General features: G+C 42.0%; 1 protein-coding gene across 1 annotated transcript in view; it reads right to left on the reverse strand.

Annotated features, from left to right (window-relative positions):
* Positions 1 to 3,237: 3,237 nt before the first annotated feature.
* Positions 3,238 to 20,600, reverse strand: part of GALNT2 (polypeptide N-acetylgalactosaminyltransferase 2) — a 106,136-nt gene continuing 88,773 nt past the window's right edge. Inside the window, 5 exon segments of the mRNA XM_049776487.1 lie at positions 3,238 to 4,015; positions 8,977 to 9,096; positions 12,793 to 12,919; positions 15,565 to 15,648; positions 15,986 to 16,078. Of these exon segments, the coding sequence (XP_049632444.1) occupies positions 3,860 to 4,015; positions 8,977 to 9,096; positions 12,793 to 12,919; positions 15,565 to 15,648; positions 15,986 to 16,078 (580 nt within the window). The 3' untranslated portion in view covers positions 3,238 to 3,859.

The raw sequence follows: 20,600 nt of genomic DNA on the forward strand, positions 1-20,600 counted from the left end.
CCTGTGGTGATGTTCAAAGGTGGATACTGTTGCCACACCCCCAATCCTCCTTCATAATCTTACCTGCTAATAGACCTCCCATTTTTGGGAGGGGTCTTGGGAAGGTGAGATAAGGTTTTAACCGCAAGGGCAAAAGAGATTTGCCTGGATGCAGGTCAGAGAAGAGATGACTGAAAGAAGCTAGACACAGGGCAAGCTAACAAGACCATGCTTAAATAGGTTTAAGATTATAGGCCACACATGTTGGCCAGGGCCTGAATAAAGCTGATACTTCCTGAAGCCTGCCTGTGAGTGAGTTTTATACCCACCGCTCTCCTGAACCCAGATACCCACCAGCTGGAGGGGTTTGGAGCCACGTGGCCTGGGATGGCAGAGAAAGGTCCCTCCATCACCATCCAGCTCCATCCTAAGGGTTTAATTTATTATTTTAATCAACGGATACTTCCAAAGGCCAAGGATGAGAGTGAAGAACCTCATCTGGATTGGGGGAGAAGGTTCAAATGGTAGAGCAATGGCCTAGCAGGTACTAAGCTGAGTTCAATCCCCACAACCATAAGATTCCTTCTAGTGGGCCCGGAGAGATAGCACAGCGGCGTTTGCCTTGCAAGCAGCCAATCCAGGACCAAAGGTGGTTGGTTCGAATCCCGGTGTCCCATATGGTCTCCCGTGCCTGCCAGGAGCTATTTCTGAGCAGACAGCCAGGAGTAAGCCCTGTGCACTGTCGGGTGTGGCCAAAAAACCAAAAAAAAAAGAAAAAGAAAAAAAAGATTCCTTCTAGCACTGCTAGAAAAAATAAAAAATAAAAATAAAATAAAAAAGCCAAGCAAACCTCTGGCACACTGTGGCACGCTATAAACATAGCTCAGCTCAAGGGAACCCACCAGCCTCTGATGGAACTGGAGATCGCTAGATAACTAGAAAACAAAAACATAGATTTGAAATCCATTAAGAGGTTAGTTCTATGTTCTTTTCTCACACTGGTTTGAGTGCTGGGGTGGAACTCTAGGCAAAGACAACAGAGTAATGACCTTGGGTAGGATGAGGCTATAAGTGCCAGTTACCCTAATCAGTTGAGAAATTTTAGTTTTAATTCTCTTCCATGGGTGGCTGAGGAGACAGGGAGAACATATATGAAAGTGGCTTAATCCTGGGCACACCATAAATGACAGATTACTATTGAAAATAAAAATCAATAAAACACAGCAATAAAAGCTGAACACATTTACTCTTTGGCCCAAGGTGAATGCATTTTAAAATTGTGATTATGGTAACTGATCAAGGGAAGAAGAGCAAAACCATAATCACAGACCCCAAGCAACAACTCCAAGACCAAGAATGACAATAGCCACCAGCAGAGTATTATCTATAAAGTATCTTCTCTTTATTTAAGTTAAACAATTTTCAAGGATGGTTTCCATCTATAAAATGGACAAAGTACAAGCTCTGTACAGCAGTTCTTTTTAAAAATCAACTGGAAAAAAAATTACCAAACTATATTTTGAATTGCAAAACATACCATCATTGTAGCTTTTATGAAGACATAAGAAAAACACCACAGAGAAACAACTAACTTTATCACGCTTTGCTCAGAGGGCTCTTAGGAAAGAATCTTTACTTGTAAAAAGAGGGTGGTAGGGTGGGATAGTCCCGATGACTAGAAAATAATGCAACCACAGTAAGTCACTTTGGCACACTGTGACATGTAAACATGGCTCACCTCAAGGGAGCTCGCCCAGCCCACTTCTGCTGACCACATTTTTACCACTCAAGGCCTCTGCCACCCACAGCTCACAGACGAACAACTGTCCTTCAAGGAACTTCATGGACCTGCACCAGTGGTACAAAGGTTTTGGTGTGTTTGAGGGGTGTCAATGAGGAATTCATCAAGAACCTGATTAAAAAAAGTTGTTTTGAATCAAAGCCAAATTGATTTTTCACCAAAGGTACTCTATTTCAACAGTAGTGGTAGCTCACTGGTGAGAGGGAGGGTCAGACATGGAAACCCAGATATTTGGGTGACAGCACCAGTATAGTGACTGTGCCCCAACCCCTGAATCCAACTTCTTGGAACATGTCCTGAGACACTTCCAAGATAAGTCTTGGAAATGTAGGTAAGAGTGCAGAGCAAATTCAGCTTGAGACTCTCTAGAGCTCGGTACGTATCTGGCTGCTGGGAAGTGGGCAAGAAAGGAGAAGCCTGAGAAGTCGAAGAACATTATCATCTCCTAGGCCTCCACACCACAGCCCACTATCACATAGCAGAAACTTACGAACCTTCCGAGAAAAAACAGGCAGGAGACACAGTGGTACTTCAATGAGTGTCAACTTAAGAGAGTATCCCGGGGGATACTCCTCACCCTACAACTCCCAGTCCCCTGTGGGGCATTCAAATGGGCACTAAGGTTGCATATCCCACCATGTGGAGGCTCTGAGAGCGGGTATGTATGTGGGCAGGGGTGACAAGTGGGTACATAAAATAGGAAGGGAGGCAGTGATCAGAGTGACAGAAGAACCACCTGGAGGGATGGTCTGTCATTGTGGTGGGGATGTTGCCCAGCAGAAGATTCAACACAGATTCCTCTGCCTGTTCCCATTGTGAGTTTGAACTATACCAGGTTGATGCTGATACCTGTTCTTAACCCACAAGACCCTACTGTGTGTCTTGAGGCCTCACTCACTGCCAGAGACAGTTCTGGACCCCTCCTGCCTTCACCTCTGAGGCCTTTCCTAAGGCCCCAAGGCCCTGAAAGTAGTGCCAACAACTGCATTAGTTTCCTACCCTCACTGCTCTGTGGAATCAGATTTTTTTCTTAAAATTTATTTTTAAATAGACCCAAAGAAATAATTGTGAAATGAGTACCTCATCTGGGTTTACAGATACTAAGGGCACAAAAGATTGGATTTCAATACATAGCATTATCTTGTATGCTGAAGCCCTACAAAGAAGCCAGGGCTGAAGGCTCAGGGTACAGCCTCCAGACAAAGCTTTGGGCGATACACCAGATAGCCACAGTAGCACCTACTCACTGATAAGGCTACAGGAAACAAAGGAGGTGACTTCCTCCTACAAGGAAATGGCCCCAGTGGACACCAGTCAACCTCCTCATGGCCGTGAACTGCTCTGTGGGGAAATGAAGAGATGCAGATAACCTAGAGAAACCATAGGGAACTGACAATACAGTTATATATATGTATATATAAACATATATATACATATATATATATATATACATACATATATATATATATATATATATATATATATATATATATATACATATATATTTCTGTTTAGTGTCCCGCCACAGAAAAGTCCATGTCCAAACAGAGCAAGTACAACAGGAGGAAGAGGGCTCTGTGCTAGGAAGATGGTGGGGACAGAGGATCCAGGACAGGGGATACCACATAAACCTGCAAACAAAGTAACAAATTCGGTCTACGGAAACCATGAGTCATTTTGATGGGGCCAACGAAGGAGATTCCAAAGTGTTCTCCTCACTGTGATACAGAAACCACACTCCTTTCCTGTCTTCCACCTTAGATGTTCAGGTTCCCTCTTGACCACTGGTTCATGCCATCATCAGAGGTGTTGCTCGGCAGAAGCTGGGATGGAAGAGGGGTACCATAGGGCCCCTGAAAGAGGCCCACCTGCATCCTGGGAGATGAGGAGAGCAGATCTCTGTAGGTGCTTCTGCTGGGTCTGCCTGGGTCTGTGTCCTGCTGAAGTTCTCCGACTGCCAGAACATGATGGAATACTGAGGTATATAGTTTCATGGAAAGTTTAAGAAACATAATCAAGAACGTGATCATCCAACTCAGCCGGAGGGGACAGGAACAGGACAGCCTAGGCACTGGCCCCCTACTGCTGCAGGTTTAGTGAGAACTTCCACTGCTGAGAGAGGGCAGGGCCGCACACCTCCACGCTCAGGCCCCCCACCTTAGCAGTGCGGCTGTCCAGACACAGATTACTGCCCACGTGCCGCAACTTGGAATTGCCTTCGATCTGCTCCCATTTCTGCAACAGAAACAAGGGTATGTTAGGGTCTGAGGACAGGAAAAAAGTGCACACAGTAGGACTACTGTTGTCTCATCACAAGAAACAAACTTCTTTGGAGATTTCTGAGCCTAAAAAAATTTCCCACTGGGCTGTAGAAACTTTAGATGTCCCTGTACTTATGTCTGGTCACTGGTATGCTCCCATTCAATAGAACATCATGCTGAAATAGTTCTAGCAATATCTTCTTACTGATATGAGTTGGGGGTATGAGAGACTATCTTGAGTCATACTTGAGTATCCATGCATAACACAGACCAGTGGTACCTGCTGAGTTCTGAACATAAAGCATATGAAGGGCACGATATTCCTTCAAAAATATATACACACATGTACCCCATCACAACCATGTCAGCCACACAAACTCAACTACCAGTAACCCAACCAATTAACCATCCTCTGGGCAGAACAAAAAGCTTAAACCAAGCCTGAAGGAAACTGAAAACATTGTTATTAATATAAAGATGTGTCTGTTTTTAAAATGCAAAGTAACACATTTTTCTTCCAAAATTTCTTCATTAATGTAGCCTCTTAGTCTTACTGATTTTTTACATATGTACTCCTTTATGTAAGTATCACTGCAAATCTTTTGGCCAAAGAATTAAAATTCCTCACTTTTGTTTCCCTTTGCTTTTTGACTGTGCAGTTGTATAAGTAGCATGAATACACAGGCATGCCTAGAAACCAACTATTACAACTGGCAAGCCTGGCATATTCAAGATATAATTAGCTAAAAGCCTCTTCTCAATGAGCAGACGAATGATACCAGGAGAGGAGCTAAGCACCCTGTGGGCCAGCCTTCTCTTCTTGCAGCCAAGACCTCAGTAAGAAAGCTCCAGAAGGACCTGAGGATACTTATGACACTAGCCTGCTGATTGGTTTTTACACCAACAGTAATATTCAGTGCAATAATATAAGCACAGGGAGACTATCAGTACTTGCCCTTTAGTTTCTCCATCATTTCTGGCACTCTCTGCTGTCAGTCATTTTTCATGTTTCTCTCCAATGTCATGTGAAGTGAGTACATAGCTGCCAACATTCAAATGCCACTCCAAGTGACCAGAAAATGGCTTGAAAAAGAAGCTAGAATAAATAGAATCTAACTCTATTCCTGGAGAGAGACTGTCTGTCCTTTATCATAGTGCAAGTTATCTGTAAAACAAGAATTCATCCTCCCCTGCTCAGTCTTTAAGTTTATCCTAGGTATCTTGTAGCCACAGTTATGAAAGAACAGGGTACCTAGAGGTACCTAGAGACCTAGAGGCTGTGGAGAATTGGTGAGTTAGCCTCTCTAAAGGTTATTTGGCTTCATAACTGAACCAATATGTGACAGATACCCAGAAAAGTGAAAAGATCTGCAAGTCTTTTCCTGAAAAGATATCTGAACTAGCATGTGCCAGACACCCAGAAGAGAAAAGATCTGCAGGTCTTTTTCATCTCAGGATGGGAACTTTTAAAAGGCTTTATTCATAATGGTCCCTCAAAATTGGGATAATAAATTGGGGAAGTGGTAGAAACACCTTTTATCTTATGAAATAAAACATACTTTTAGTACAAGTAACCCTTTTAAAATTAAGGGACTGATTACAATAAGGTTTAGAGACATAATGAAAACATCATTTTATCCTTCCTTTATATGCCTGGGCTATGCTGTCTGAGAATGAACTGGATTAACTAATACCAAGATCATCTAATATCTTACTTACAAGAATTCCTGGTAGAGACCATACTTATATCACAGTCAGGAAATTGCATCAGCCATAAAGATCAGCACTTGAAAGGCCATCGCAGGCAGAGCCCAGCAGGCCACATGTTCACTACTCAACCAGGAAGAGTGGAGCAGAAGACGAGGACATACAGGGAGGGTCTGGGGGATGAAGAAGTAAATGATCCTTTGCCAGTATTTAATTGATATCTGGGATTATGCAAGAGATTTGGTGCTGGTTGGTCCTCCCTCATGACGCTGAACCACAGTATCTTTTTGTGAAATCAGTGTTAGATGAGAAGCCCATCTAGACCTGATTCCAGAAGCACTGAGCTTAGTTTTTACTGCATCCTATTTCAGAAGATGAAAAGCAAGTGTTTTATATAACACTGTCACACTGGCAATATTACAATAATCGTACCGGTCTTTTGGTGATGGCTCATACTACTAGCCATCATACCATGGTTCAAGGAATGTATCTCAGGAAGTATCTCAGAAAAGAGAAGCTTAAAAGGGAAATATATATTCTCAATTGGACACATTAAAATGCACACACACAAACACAAGTATTAGGTTTCATCCATTTAAACTTTATAATCATTTAGACTTTTTTGTGAATTTATAAGAGAAAATATTTAATGAATAAAATAAACAAAATCTTTTAAAAATACTGAATGGTTTGTGGAGAATTAAAATACAACTGAAAATGTCAATATTAATTTTTAACATTTAATAGTTGGAAATGATCACTCTGGACATGAACAGGGTACTGAAAGGAAGTAAAATGATATGCAAGATACCATATTCAGCAAATAACAGTGCCCAAAAGGAGGGAATGAGGAGAGACAAGAGTGAGCGTGAAAGAAAAAAATGAATGAGAGAGTATAAGAGAGAGAGAGAGAAAAGGAATTTATTTGCCATGTAGGTAGACTGGGCAGGGGGTACAGAAGGGAAAGGGACCTTGGTAGTGGAAAATGTGCACAGGTGAACAAATGGGTACTGGACCAGTGTATAACTGAAGCTCAATCAGGAACAATTTATGTAACTGCATATTATGATGATTCAATTTAAAAATTAAAATGATAACACTAGAACTCTCACATACCACTTCTTAGTAATTTACTCACATACCACTTCTTAGTAATTACCCCATAAAAACAAAAATATTAATTCAAAAGGATATATTCTATATTTATTCAATGAATAAACCTATATTCATATAGGTATTCATATATAACATATATGGAGAAATCGTCTTCATACGTGCCATATAAAGATTCACATAGTAAGAAGGAAATAAATGGCCAAATGAAACAGAACTAGAGAGGTGGTCCATAGGAATAAATTTACCTGTGGGGGAGTGGCTCTTGGGACATTGGTTAAAATTATAAAGTGCTCTAGTGGTTGGGGTGGTAATAAAATTATGTGTATATGAAACTATTATTAAGATATAAATCAAGGTACTTACTAAAAATGGGGGGAAAATAGGTCTTCATCACAGAGCAGAGATTTATCAGATTAAAACATGCAACAGACTCAAAACAAGGATACCCCTTCAATGATGTTCTGATGAAGCTTACTTTTCATTTTTCCTAATTTTAGGTTAGTGCCTCACTAAGTGCTAATGAAAAGCATCACAAATTTTTTTGTGTTTTTGTTTTTGTGCCACACCCGGTGACGCTCAGGGGTTACTCCTGGTTATGCGCTCAGAAATCACGGTCCATCCTAGGTTAGCACATACCAAGGCAGATGCCCTACCACTTATGTCACCGCTCCAGCCCCAAAATTTTATTTTCTTTAAGGGGGAGGATGGCTGATAGCCATCGCATACTCCTCAGGGCTTATTCCTGACAATGCTTGGGGGAACATATGTGGTGCCAAGGAGTAAACCTCAGGTTGGCCCTGTATAAAGCAAGCACCTTACCAGCAGTACAAACTCTCCAGCCTCACAAACTTGTATCTTTTAAAAAAACCTTTAAGATAGTACTTTTCTTCATTCAAACTATCATCTTTCCAAACTAAGTGGGATGATACTGACCCTGGGCTATGTGGATGGTGCGGTATGATGGGCAGACCTTGTTTACTTCCCATTGCTTCCAGTGCTCAGAGAAATTATGGACTGTAGAACAATGCTTTGGTGTGCTTCCTCCCAATTCTGGGACTAAGGCATGTGCCTCCACAGGAAAAAAAGCATCCATGTATGACGACAGTACTGGGGTTCCTACCACAACGTGCAGCTCTCAGAAAGCATGCATTAGCTCCCAATTAGCTCCCAACTAGCTCCATCACTAAGATAGTCGCTAATGTCACCAATTTAGGGGAACCCACTTTTAGATAATTCAATATTATGATTACTACCAAGAATTTCCAGATAAGAGGCTACCAGTACTGCTTACCTTACACTTCATTATGAGAAGGAAATAGCCTAATACCCTACTAGTGCTCAGATCAGAGCTTCAAGGTGGCAGAACAATGACAAAATATGGCCTTGCATTTTCTTTTTTTTTGGTTTTTGGTTTTTGGGCCACACCCGGCGATGCTCAGGGGTTACTCCTGGCTGTCTGCTCAGAAATAGCTCCTGGCAGGCACGGGTGGGGGGGGGGGGAACATATGGGACACCGGAATTTGAACCAACCACCTTTGGTCCTGGATCGGCTGCTTGCAAGGCAAACACTGCTGTGCTATCTCTCCGGGCCCAGCCCTGCATTTTCAATCCATTTAGGGATTGATTAAATAATGAATATATGGGGGCCGGGCGGTGGCGCTCGAGGTAAGGTGCCTGCCTTACCTGCGCTAGCCTAGGAGACGGACCGCGGTTCGATCCCCCGGCGTCCCATATGGTCCCCCAAGCCAGGAGCGACTTCTGAGCGCATAGCCAGGAGTAACCCCTGAGCGTTACCGGGTGTGGCCCAAAAACCAAAAAAAAAAAAAAATAATGAATATATGGGAAGTTATAATCCAGGACAGATGAGGGTTGGGCACTGGGACAGAGGACACAGGAAAGGAAGTATCCTAGAGCAGGGAGAAAAAGTGAGACAGACTAGTCTCTGTAGCATGTCTATATAACCCTCACAAGCCTCATGATTGCAGATACCCTAAATCAGAGCCACAGCACATGGGAGAGGAGAGACAGGAGTTCAGAAGAAAAAGAAAGTTGCAGATTATTCACTGTATGGCACAAGCATAAGATGTAATTAGTGGCTAGAGAACAACATACCTGTCTGCTATCATTTTCTCGGCAGCCCTGCAGCTTTATGAGCGAGCCAGGTGTTCGGTCCACAACAGTCAAGCACAAGTCCATGTGTTTTACTGACTTCTCCTTTGTCAAAGCCCATTCCTGGAATATAAAACAGAGATAAGAGGCATACTACCACAGGATTATAAAATAAAATGAGTGAAGTAAAAAGCCCCATATACAGGGGAATAAGAGAAGGAACGAACTAAGGAAAGGATCTAAAGTCACATAGCAAGTTTGCTCTGTATCAGAGCAAAATTGCCCTGGGAGAGGCAAGGCACAGAATTCATCACTTGACTAATGTGCAAAAGTCCTTTGCAAACCACAATCAATATCTTGGGCAGACAGTATTAACTATTTTGGCCCCAAATAAAAATACAGAGTAAAACTTTACTCTCATGTTTACATGTGAGCTGTAAACAAACATTGCAGCTTAAATTTAAGTTACACATGAGGTGGAAAACTCATGGTTAACTGTTCTACCCATAATAATCTAGAATGACTCTGCTTCCCCACGCAGGTAGACTGGAGAGTGCCTTTATGAATGTATGAACCTTTGTCATGAAAAGGATAAATCACATATTTCACATTGAAGCAAAATACAGTGAATATTATAGTACTCAGGAGTTCTACCACTGCTCAGAAATTATGTGAAATACTGGGAAATAGACCTATTTGCACACAACACATATAGACGCACACATACTTTTATCCATTGGCAACTTCTATGGGCTGAGTAAAATGCAAAGTGCTTTACATGAGAGCCCCATGAGAAGTAATTATCACCTGCATTTTGGAGATAAGAAAACTAAGTCATAAGAAAACTAAGTCAAGCTAAAAGAGCTTGATCATGATTGGTTTTGTTTTGGGACTACACTGGTCTGTGATCAAGGCTTACTCATAGCTCTGTGCTCAGGGGTCACTCCTGATGTTGGAGACCATATCAGGTGCCAGGGATCAAAACTGGGTCAGCACATTACTACTAGCTTCACAATCTCTTTGGCCCTTAACTGTGACCTCAAGGACTCAACTCAGCACTTAGTACAGCAGGTTCTCAGTCAACATTTGCAGAAGATGAACCAAAAGCCTCTCTTTGGGGGGGGGGGGGGTGTCACACCCGGTGGTGCTCAAAGGTTAGTCCTGGCTCTGCTCTCCGAAATCACTCCTGGCAGACACGGGGGACCATGCTGGGATTCGAACCACCAATTGTCCTGGGTCAGCTGCGTGCAAGTCAAACACCCTGCTGCTGTGCTATCTCTCCGGCCCTAAAAGCCCTCTTTTAAGGGTGTCAAAACAGCAAAGAAGTGAAAGAGGAAGAGAGCCCACAGGCCTGTCTATTTTTCAAGTAGTACTGAGCTCAGACTAAGATACAACACAATCACCTCATACACAGTTAGGAACATACACCTCAAGGAAGTCCCTACCTATTCCCCTCAAGAAAGGGCATTTGAGATTGGGTTGACAGTACAGTGGGTAGTTGCTTTGCAGTAGTGTTTGCTTTGCATGTGGCAGTCCCGTGTTTTATCCACAGCACTACATATTGTCCAATAAGCACTGTTAGGAATGTTCCCTGAGCAGAGAATTAGGAGTCAGCCCTGAGCACTGCCAATTGTGCTGCCCGCCCCCAAGCAGGGTATCCTGAGAGCAGCTCCAGAATATTGAAATATGGAGGCCATTATTACCAGTACAAAGCAAGCGACCCTAAAGACTAAAATAGATACTATTAAAACTTACACAGGGGCAACAGACTAGGAAGGCCACAGTCAGCATGCCTAACTTTTCATGAAGGAGTGTGCTGGGGTTCAGAGACTGACTTCTGGGCAGGACTTGGGGGAAAAAAATCACTGCTTTTTCATGACAAAGTGGTGGCCCATGTTCCAAAGAAATGTTTATGCTTAGTGCAGAGCACTGTTTCCCAAAGTGGATACTACCACTCTCCACTGGAACAACCCAGATGAACAGTAGCAGCTTCAGGGACAACTGGGAGAGTCCTGATTGCTTTATCCCTATGAAATGGTGGTGTTAGGACAAATAAATCCAAGCACCTCTCCTGTAGAAGAAAAAGTACCTTCAAGGTTTTCTGCAATCAAACCAGACCATGACAGGAATAATGACAGACCAAACAGACTGCAAATAGTACCAGCAGCTGTGAGCTGTGGGTGCATAGTAGGTCTGACATTTCATTTCCATTCCTTAGAGCAAGACTGATAAAGAATGTTCACAGAGGGAAGGAGTAGTATAGTATTATAGCACTCAGCTCCTTTCTGTTTCCATTCCAGGCCCAGAAAACATGCCTAGTTTTTGGTTTCCTCAACTACACCAGCCTCTGTCCTGCACAGGTTTCTCTTTTAGACCCACTTCCATACTGGCAGGTCCAGAGGTAAAAGTACACAGATCAGGTTTAATGACTTAAAATAAAGCTCCACACAGGGCCTGAAGTCAGAAACAAAGAAGAGATGTTGGGATTGCTGGTAAGGTTGGGACTTAAGTGCGGTCAGTGCTCAGGGAGAAGCTGGGCCTTTTTACTGGTAGACACCAGATGAAAATCAGACCAGGACTGTCCTCCTCCTCTTGCATCTCATTCAATTAATTTAGAACGTGCAAACAAAGTAGTCATAATAACAGCATCATCAAATGAAGAAAAAAGGCTAAGTATTTGGGAACTGTAGTCTGACTGGATAGATACTTGGGCCTCAGGTGGATCTGAACAGCTAACTTTACACAAAGGATGCCTAACTTTTTAAAAAACAAGTCTTTTTTGTGGGGGGAGGGGATTGGGCCACACTCGGTGATGCTCAGTGGTTACTCCTGGCTATGCACTCAGAAAACACTCTTGGCTTGAGGATATGAGACACCGGGGATCTGAGACAGACCCAGGTCTGTCCTGGGTCAGCCGTGTGCAAGGCAAATGCCCTACCGCTGTGCTATTGCTCCATCCCTCCCTTTTAAAGGAAATTTTCATCAACAATTAATTTGGATGCACAGAGTTAAACAGTTTCTTTTTCTTTTTCTTTCTTTTTTTTTTTTTTTGGTTGTTTTGTTTTTTGGTATACAACTAGTGGTACTCAGAGATTAGTCTTGGCTTTGTACTCATGAATCACCCCCAAGCAGGCTTGGGGGATCATATGGGTTGCAGTGGAATAAACCCAGGTTCAATGAGTGCAAAGGCAGTGTTCCAAATGCTACACTGTCTCATGACTCCATGATTTTTATTTTTCTCAGAAACTACTGGCCTTCTGAGAGTCACACATATTTTCAAGAAAGAGATCAGAGAGCATAGCATTGCCCAACCTTCCTGGTGAATGACCAAATTTAACCAAGCATCTATTGTTTTCTCTTGGGAAACCACCTTATAGAAAGCTTTCACTTTATTGGTAAAAGATATAGGCATGTATCTATAAGCAAACTCAGATCAGTGCAGACTCAGAGCTAGGAAAGAAAGTTTGGGATGATACATACTCAAACTGAAGGTAGGTGAAAAGATGATGCAAAGGAGTAAAAATTAAAGACCACCAACCTTGAAACCATGCCCAGATCAAAGATGCTGGGTGTTAATCAATATACCCTTAACCCTGTGGAAGAGCCTAGCTTGAGGCTGATGACAGGCTTTATATGTCAGTGCAAATTGTGGGGAACAGGATCCATATGACCTTGGCTGACTGCCTAGCAAGAGCCAACTGCTTTTATACAGGCATCTCCCAACAGAGAACAGTGGCATAAACACAGGACGTGTAATCTCAGAACCCTCCTATCTCCCCTGTTCCCTCTAGGTTCTCTGCAATCCCTATTTATACATACCTGATTCCCCCCAGCATTATGACATTCATAGACCCCAACAACTCCATCAGCAAAATGCCCCAAAGTGTCAAGGCAATTGGTTCCTTGCTGCAAGGCCCCAAAAGCTATGTCCTGGTGGTCAGGAACCCTGGAAAGCAAGGAGAGAATCAGGTACTTAACTCTGTGACTGCCAGCCTTTCAGCAGTCAGTTCATCTCAGGCAGCAGGAGCAAAGAAGGCTGTTACCAGACAGCAGGCCCACTCCACCTCAGACAGGCCAATGAAACAGCATTCTTTGAGTAACTGCATTTGTAACTAATATTAAGACTAAAGTCAGAAAAGAATTGTTATATCCTGTATCAGGAAAATTTTCTTAGAGAAGAAAAGTAGCTTTTAGTGTTTGAAGTCACTTAAGAAGGCAGTTAATATGGTCAGGTCCTAGAGCCCCAAACTTACCCTGCCAAATACTAATCATGTGGTCTCTCAGACAGTTATTCTCTAACCTCAATTTCCCCTCTGCTCAGTGCATGAGGCATTCCTTGGTTGCAACTAAAACCTCAAATACTACATTTCAAGCAGCCAATCCAGGGCCCGATCCACAGGAAGTTCACAGTAAATGTTAAAGATCTAGCTCTTGTCTCCTTGGCCTTGTATTTTTATTTATTTTTTTGGTTTTGGGGTCACTCATGGCAGCGCTCAGGGGTTACTGCTGGATCTACACTTAGAAATAGCTCCTGGCAGGCTTGGGGGACCATATGGGATGCCGGGATTCAAACCACTGTCCTTCTGCATGCAAGGTAAACACCTTACCTCCATGCTATCTCTCCAGCCCCAGCCTTGTATTTTTTTTCCATGGGTGTGGTACTGAATGCTTCAGATGTAAGTTTATTTATTTATTTATTTCTGGCCACACCAGCTCTGCACTAAGGAATCACTCCTGGTAGTGCTTAGGAATCATCTGGGATGCTAGGGATAGAACCTGGATTGGTTTTGTGCAAGGCAGGTATCCTACCAACTGTACTCTCTCTCTCCAGTCTCAGATGTGGATTTAGGTAGAGCACAGTCCAATGTCATCCCCAAATCACTGGTGACCTCAGTGTAAAATTGTGTGCTCAATGTCACTCCACATAGCAAGCAACAGTGTACCATTATGTGGTTAGGAACCCCTCACTGGCAGTGGTAGGGTGGGAAGGGAGAAGACCATGATCAGGGGCTTCCATGTGGTAATAATTCTATTTTCAGCTCCAGCAAAAGGTGAACAAGGAGGATATTTGGATCCTCCCTCCCCCAAGAGCAGGGCATCTTGGCTCCCAGATGTTACATTAAAAGCAAATATTTTTAAAGAGCAATGTAGGGCCCGGAGAGATAGCACAGTGGTGTTTGCCTTGCAAGCAGCCGATCCAGGACCAAAGGTGGTTGGTTCGAATCCCGGTGTCCCATATGGTCCCCCATGCCTTCCGGGAGCTATTTCTGAGCAGACAGCCAGGAGTAACCCCTGAGCACCGCTGGGTGTGACCCAAAAACTTAAAAAAAAAAAAAAAAAAAAAAAAAAGAGCAATGTAGATGAATAGCAGCAAAATAATGAGGTTAGGCATTACCTAACCTACTACAAATGTCTCTGACAAGGTCTGAAAGCATTTTAGTACAAAAGAAAAGAGTGATCTCCTTTGTGTAGTCACAGTGGTGAAGAGACAGGACTCATTTAAGATGCTTGGGAGCATTCAAAATAAAGAATGTACCACAGTAAGGCAAAATTTATCTGACAAATCCTTTTAAAAGTTCAAAAGGATCAAATCCTACAGACCTTCCAATCTTCTGGAGAGAGCAGCAGGATATCTGAAGACTTTGGATGAAACTTGATGTAAATTAAAAAATGAAATGTCAGGGGACAGAGTGGTAGCACAGCAGGTATAGTGTTTGCCTTGCACCAGGGTTAGATCTTCTGCATCCCATATGGTCCCCCAAGCCTGACAGGAGCAATTTCTTTTTTTTTTTTTTTTTTTTTTTTTTTTTTTTGTGGTTTTTGGGTCACACCCGGCAGTGCTCAGGGGTTACTCCTGGCTCCATGCTCAGAAATTGCTCCTGGCAGGCACAGGGGACCATATGGGACGCCGGGATTCGAACCGATGACCTTCTGCATGAAAGGCAAACACCTTACCTCCATGCTATCTCTCCGGCCCCGACAGGAGCAATTTCTGAGTGCAGAGCCAGGACTAATCCCAGAGTGCCGCTGAGTGGGGCCCAAAAAACAAGACAAAAAAAAAAACAAAAACGACAACAACAAATAACAGCCCTCTAGGAATAATGAGGGATTCTTTCCCTTCTCACGTGTGCCACAAACCAGCTTGGTAAGGCAGGCAAAAGTCCCAAGAAGACAAATACCGTAGGAAGAATAAGGTGGAACGTGACAAGCCTAACAGGAACATAATCTCTGTTCTTGTTAGGTTCTCATACCCAAGAGAATATGGCGATACAACAGTTTACTGGGTCCTTTAGCCTTTTCAATCTTACCAAAGGTCATCAGGTGGAAAGACATGACCAATGAGAGACTTTCTAGGGATTGTGTTGATGAAGAAAAGAAAGGTACCTTAGTAAAAGGCACAATTCAGGGAATATACTTAGGGCCCTAATGGGCAGTAGTGGGAGTGCAGGCACAGGGTCTCACTGGGAGTCCCAACTCCCCTACTCTTGGCATCTAAGCTTAATCTTCACTTTATTTCTTAAGACCTCATTGCCAGACATTGTCAGTGTTCTGTGTCCTTACAAAGAAATCTGCAGCTTCCTAAGAGCTTACCTTAGTTCTGGGTAGACATTTTCAAGGTACCATTTGAATGACTTGCAGCTGAGTTTCTTCCTAAGTTCCAATCGGCTCTGAATACTGGAGAAAAAGAACCAAGACTCTCAAAACTTTATGAAGGGTCAGGCTTTCTGACCCTGGAAGTCAGCTTGTTGAACTGAGCTGGAGAAGGTTGTTCAGCATAGATTATGTGGAATCCTGTTTTGTGACCCACCAGCCCCATTCAAATTCCCCCTAGGGCCCTTATGTATCTCCCCAGTCTTCTGTCCCCTTTATACCTCCACCCCATCCATGCACCTTCCACCAAGGGCACTCATCTACCTTGGGCAGGGACCACATCTTGATACTGGGTAGTTGTTCTCTGTTCTGGGCCTAAATGATTCCAAATAAGGCAGCTTGAGGGCACAGAAGCACTTACTTTCCATAAGGAACGTTCCTAGCAGAAGGCACCGCTGCATAATAGAAGTTTTTGTATTCGTCCATCCAGACCTCTGCTGCGCGGCGGGTATTACTAGAAACAAAACAAATAACCTTGAGCTGTGATTTGCTTTCTTCCTGTCAGCATCACTACTTTTATCTGTGGCTGTTTGCAAGAAGATTCCTGCTAGATGGGCTACAATTCTGGCAGTGATGCACAGCATTGGCTAGATGGGCAGGCTGTTGGCTCAGCACTCTGTGTGTCTTAATGGGGAGATGGCACTCAGGGTGCTACTAAACAAGAACTCAGCTTCTTGACTTTCATGAAACAAACTCAGAAAGCTCAAGTCAAAATAAAAATTGTAGCATAAGTAGACATTTAAAGAAAAAAGAACTTAGTCTGTATTATAAATAATGAAAGAGAATTCTTCTGCAGTAACACATACTGCATATCCAGAGAAGGCTGATACCAAGGAGCAGAACAAAAAAATTCTTGCCTCTACTATTGCTCTGGGAAAAAGTTAAGAACAGATGAGAGCTGTATCAAAAATTACTTTATTTCCCACAGACCTGAATTTAGTGCCATTTGGAACAAGAAACCCTATAGTAAGTAAAGAGATGCTTCCCTTCTGAGACTCCTTTTAGCCTTCTGTTTAAGTGGCAGGGCTTTTCTATAAGTCCATGATATGGACTTGGACTATAAAGTTGGAGTTGGGAAACTAGCTCCTTCAGAACCCAGAAGGATGATATTCTGTTCCTCAAAGCAAATCCATGGAGTCATGCTCCTCTTTGAAAGTTATTCCTTTTCTCTTCTGAAATGTCTTCTAACAATGGCTAGCTTTTCAAATGATCTCAATTACAATTATTAACTTGTTTGGAGCATCTATCTTTTTAATAAATAATAAAAAATATTTATAGATTTGCAGTTTTTCATAGTTGAGTTTTAGGTATACAATGTTCCAACACCACTGACTTTTCTCCACCAAAGTGTGTAGTCTTACTTCCACCCTCCAGTCTGCCTCCTTGACAGGCACAGTTTGGTTATACTTTGGAATTCACATTTACAGTATTATTTACTCTGTAGTTTAGATATACATGAACATCACAACTTTATGCAAACAATGAATTCCTGGTACCTGCTAGCCATCTTTTATTATTCTCCCAACCTTTGGTTTCTTCCTTTACTATCCTCATTTCTATAATAAAGGGTCAAGTGTAATTTAGATACTCCCCAATTTGATACCATGTATTCTTCTCCTCTTATTTTTCCATATACCACAGATAAATAAGAACATCCAGTATTTGTCCTTCTGACTTGCTTCACTTAACAACTAAATTTCAGCTAATTACAGAATTTCACCATTCTTTGTAGCTGCATACTATCCCACTATGTAATATACTTTTATATACTCCATACTTTCATTATCCATTCATTTGTTGTTGGCACCAAGCTTGATTCCACATCTTATTGTGCTTAGTGCTGCAAAAAATAGTGGTGTATATGACCTTCAGAATGAATGTTTTTGTGTTTATCACTATTCAAAATGAGATCATTTTAAAGGGTTTTGGGTACCGAGAAGACTATCAGAGTCAGAAGCCAGCTCTATTTTCACTTTGTACGGAAACTTCCATACTGTTGCCCAGGCAACATTCCCATAAACAGCGGATGAGAGCTCCTTTTCACCACAAACTCAACATATACTGTTCTCAGTTTTTCTGCTGTGTCAGTCTTATGGTGTAAGTTAATATTGTCTGATTATTGGCTTGATTTGGATTTCTCTGGTAAATGATAATAAGTACTTTTTTTGGCATCTATTGGCCATTCCTGTCTTCTTCAGAGAACTTCAGTCTGTTTATTTCCTCTCCCCACTTCTTAATAAATTTTTCTTTCTTTTTTTTTTTTTTTTGGTTTTTGGGCCACACCTGGTAACGCTCAGGGGTTACTCATGGCTATGCACTCAGAAGTTGCTCCTGGATTGGGGGACTATATGGGATGCCGGGGGATTGAACCGTGGTCCGTCCAAGGCTAGCGCAGGCAAGGCAGGCACCTTACCTCTAGCGCCACCGCCCGGCCCCATAAATTTTTCTTATTGTTGGTCTTTGTGGTTGCTTTATCTTGTTTAACAAACCTTTATCTGATGTGTCCAGTGTGAATATCTTTTTTTTCATTCAGTTGGGCATCTTCTAGTTGTAGCCAACTTTTCTTCAGTCATACAGAAACATTTTAGTTTGGTGAAGTCCCGTTTAAGTTTGTTTCTGTTACCTTTGCCAGTGGAGCCATTAAAAACAACCTTGAGGTCCAAATTTTGGAGTGGTCTGTTATATTTTCCTCAGGAGATTCTGGTCTCATCTCAGGGTCTTTGACTCACATTGAATTTACTTTTTTTCTTTTCTTTTGTTGTTGTTAAATTTTATTTTATTTAAACCACTGAGATTTACAAAGTCCTTCATAGTTGGATTTCAGACAATGATTCAGGGCCAATCCCACCAGTGTTGACTTCCCTCCACCAATGTTCCCAGAGTGCATACTATACCACCATCCTTTGCCCCCTGACCCGCCAGCTTAACAGGCCCATTATAAGTTTAGATGGTTATAATTTAGGACTCTTGATTCTAATGTTATTGACTTTGGCTTTGATATTTAGTTCTCTCCTCTTTTTTGCTTTGTTTTTGGGTCACACCGGTACTGTGTGTAAGGCAAATGCCCTACTGCTCCAGCCCCAGTTCTGTCTTCTTTTATCTTCACCAATGCTCCTGAGACCACTTGGCTGGCCCCCATTCTTTCTCCATCCCCCTTATTTTATTTTTATAGAAAAATGCAGAACTATGAGATAAAACTAAGTAATTCATGTCCCAAGGTTCTGTAAAAAAGGTGGGAGCCCCTATTTAAAGATAAAAAAGGGGTAGAAGGGTTTGGAGTGATAACACAGCGGTAAGTTGTTTGCCTTGCATACACGGCTGACTGGGTTCAATTCCTGGCATCCCATATGGTTCCCAGAGCCTGCCAGGAACGATTTCTGAGCTCATTGCCAGAAGTAACCCCTGAATGCCTCCAGGCGTGGTCCCAAAACGAAACAAAAACAAAAAGTGGCAGTTTTTTGCATAGAAAAAGTTGGGAAAAATAGAAAAAAGGACTTTGGCCTGAAAACAGGGTTTCCTTACCCATGCAGTATCCTGCATAAGACCAAGTACAGGCTCCAGGCATACTACATTGTCTAACCCCAAAGTCCTTCTTCATGGTCCCAGGAAAAGTTCTTAATTATGGTTTCAGTCAGACTTTAGTACTTAGAGATCTTAGTTTTTGCACATATCCTAAGTCATGGAGTGCCTTCTGGTTTCATCTCGCTATTACATGGAGGCAGGGAAACTTGACCTGAAAGCAAGCTGCTGCTGTCCCCAAGTCATCAGGGAGTCATATGAACCCACTTTGGAGCAACTTGGTGCCAGGGCCAAAATCGGGCCTTCGTCTATAGAAGTTCGATTCCTGGTGCTGGTGCAGAAAACTGCTGGTTCCAAAGATGGAACCAAAGGTTTGGGGGTGATGGCCAAAATCCAAATGACTGAAGACTAAGTGAACTGACTTTTAAGGTGTGTAATATAGGTCCATGTTTTTACACATGCCTACCCAGTTTCCTCAATACCATTTGTTGAAGAGGCTATCATTGCTATCATGGTTATCATACACTTTATGTACCTATCTCCTTTGTTAAAATTTAGTTGAGCATACATATGAGGATTTATCTTTGTGTGATTAATTCTAACCCTTGCTCAGAGAATTTACCCTTACTCCAGTACCATGGTGTTTGATCACTGTAACTTTATTGTAGAGTCTTAAATTATGTAATGAAATGCCAACTGATTTCTTTTTCATTTCTTCTTTTTATTTCTCTTTGGTCTACAGCCAGTGATAATACCTTCCGATGTCTTATTTTGCAATAGGTTTTTGGCTATTAAGGGAATATAATACTCATAATAGTTCCACCAAAAACTTACTTAGATTGCATTGAATCTATATAGTAATTTAAGAAGATTGGTCATTTTGACAATATAGAAGTTCCAATCTAAGAACATAGCCTATTTTCTACTCCCTAAAGTCTTCTTTCCTAAGTGTTCTACAAATTTTATGGTAAAGATGTTTCATATCTTTTGTTAATTCCTAAATACTTCTGCTGATACTTCTAATACTAAAGCTAAGGGCTTCCAATACTATATTAAATAATATTATTTAGACATGTATATAGACATGTATATCCTTCCCTGTGTCTGATCTCAGAGGAAATGCTCTGATTTTCACCACTGAGAGTGACAGTATCTGTCATAGAGTTTCATTACTTTTTATTTTTTGCTTTTTGGGTCACACTCTATGACACTCAGGGGTTACTCCTGGCTATGCTCTCAGAAATCACTCCTGGATTGGGGGACCATATGGGACACAGGGGATCAAACCAAGGTCCAACTTGGACTAGCCTTGTGCAAGGCAATCTACCACTGTGCTATCACTCTGGCCCCGAGTTTCATTACTATTTTGAAGAAGATCCTATCATCCCTATTTTGTTGAGGGTTTTTATTATAAATGAATGTTAAATCTTGTCAAGTTTTCTCTACATCTATTTCTT

Source organism: Suncus etruscus, chromosome 7 (genome assembly GCF_024139225.1).
Source record: "Suncus etruscus isolate mSunEtr1 chromosome 7, mSunEtr1.pri.cur, whole genome shotgun sequence".
Lineage (NCBI taxonomy): Eukaryota > Metazoa > Chordata > Mammalia > Eulipotyphla > Soricidae > Suncus > Suncus etruscus.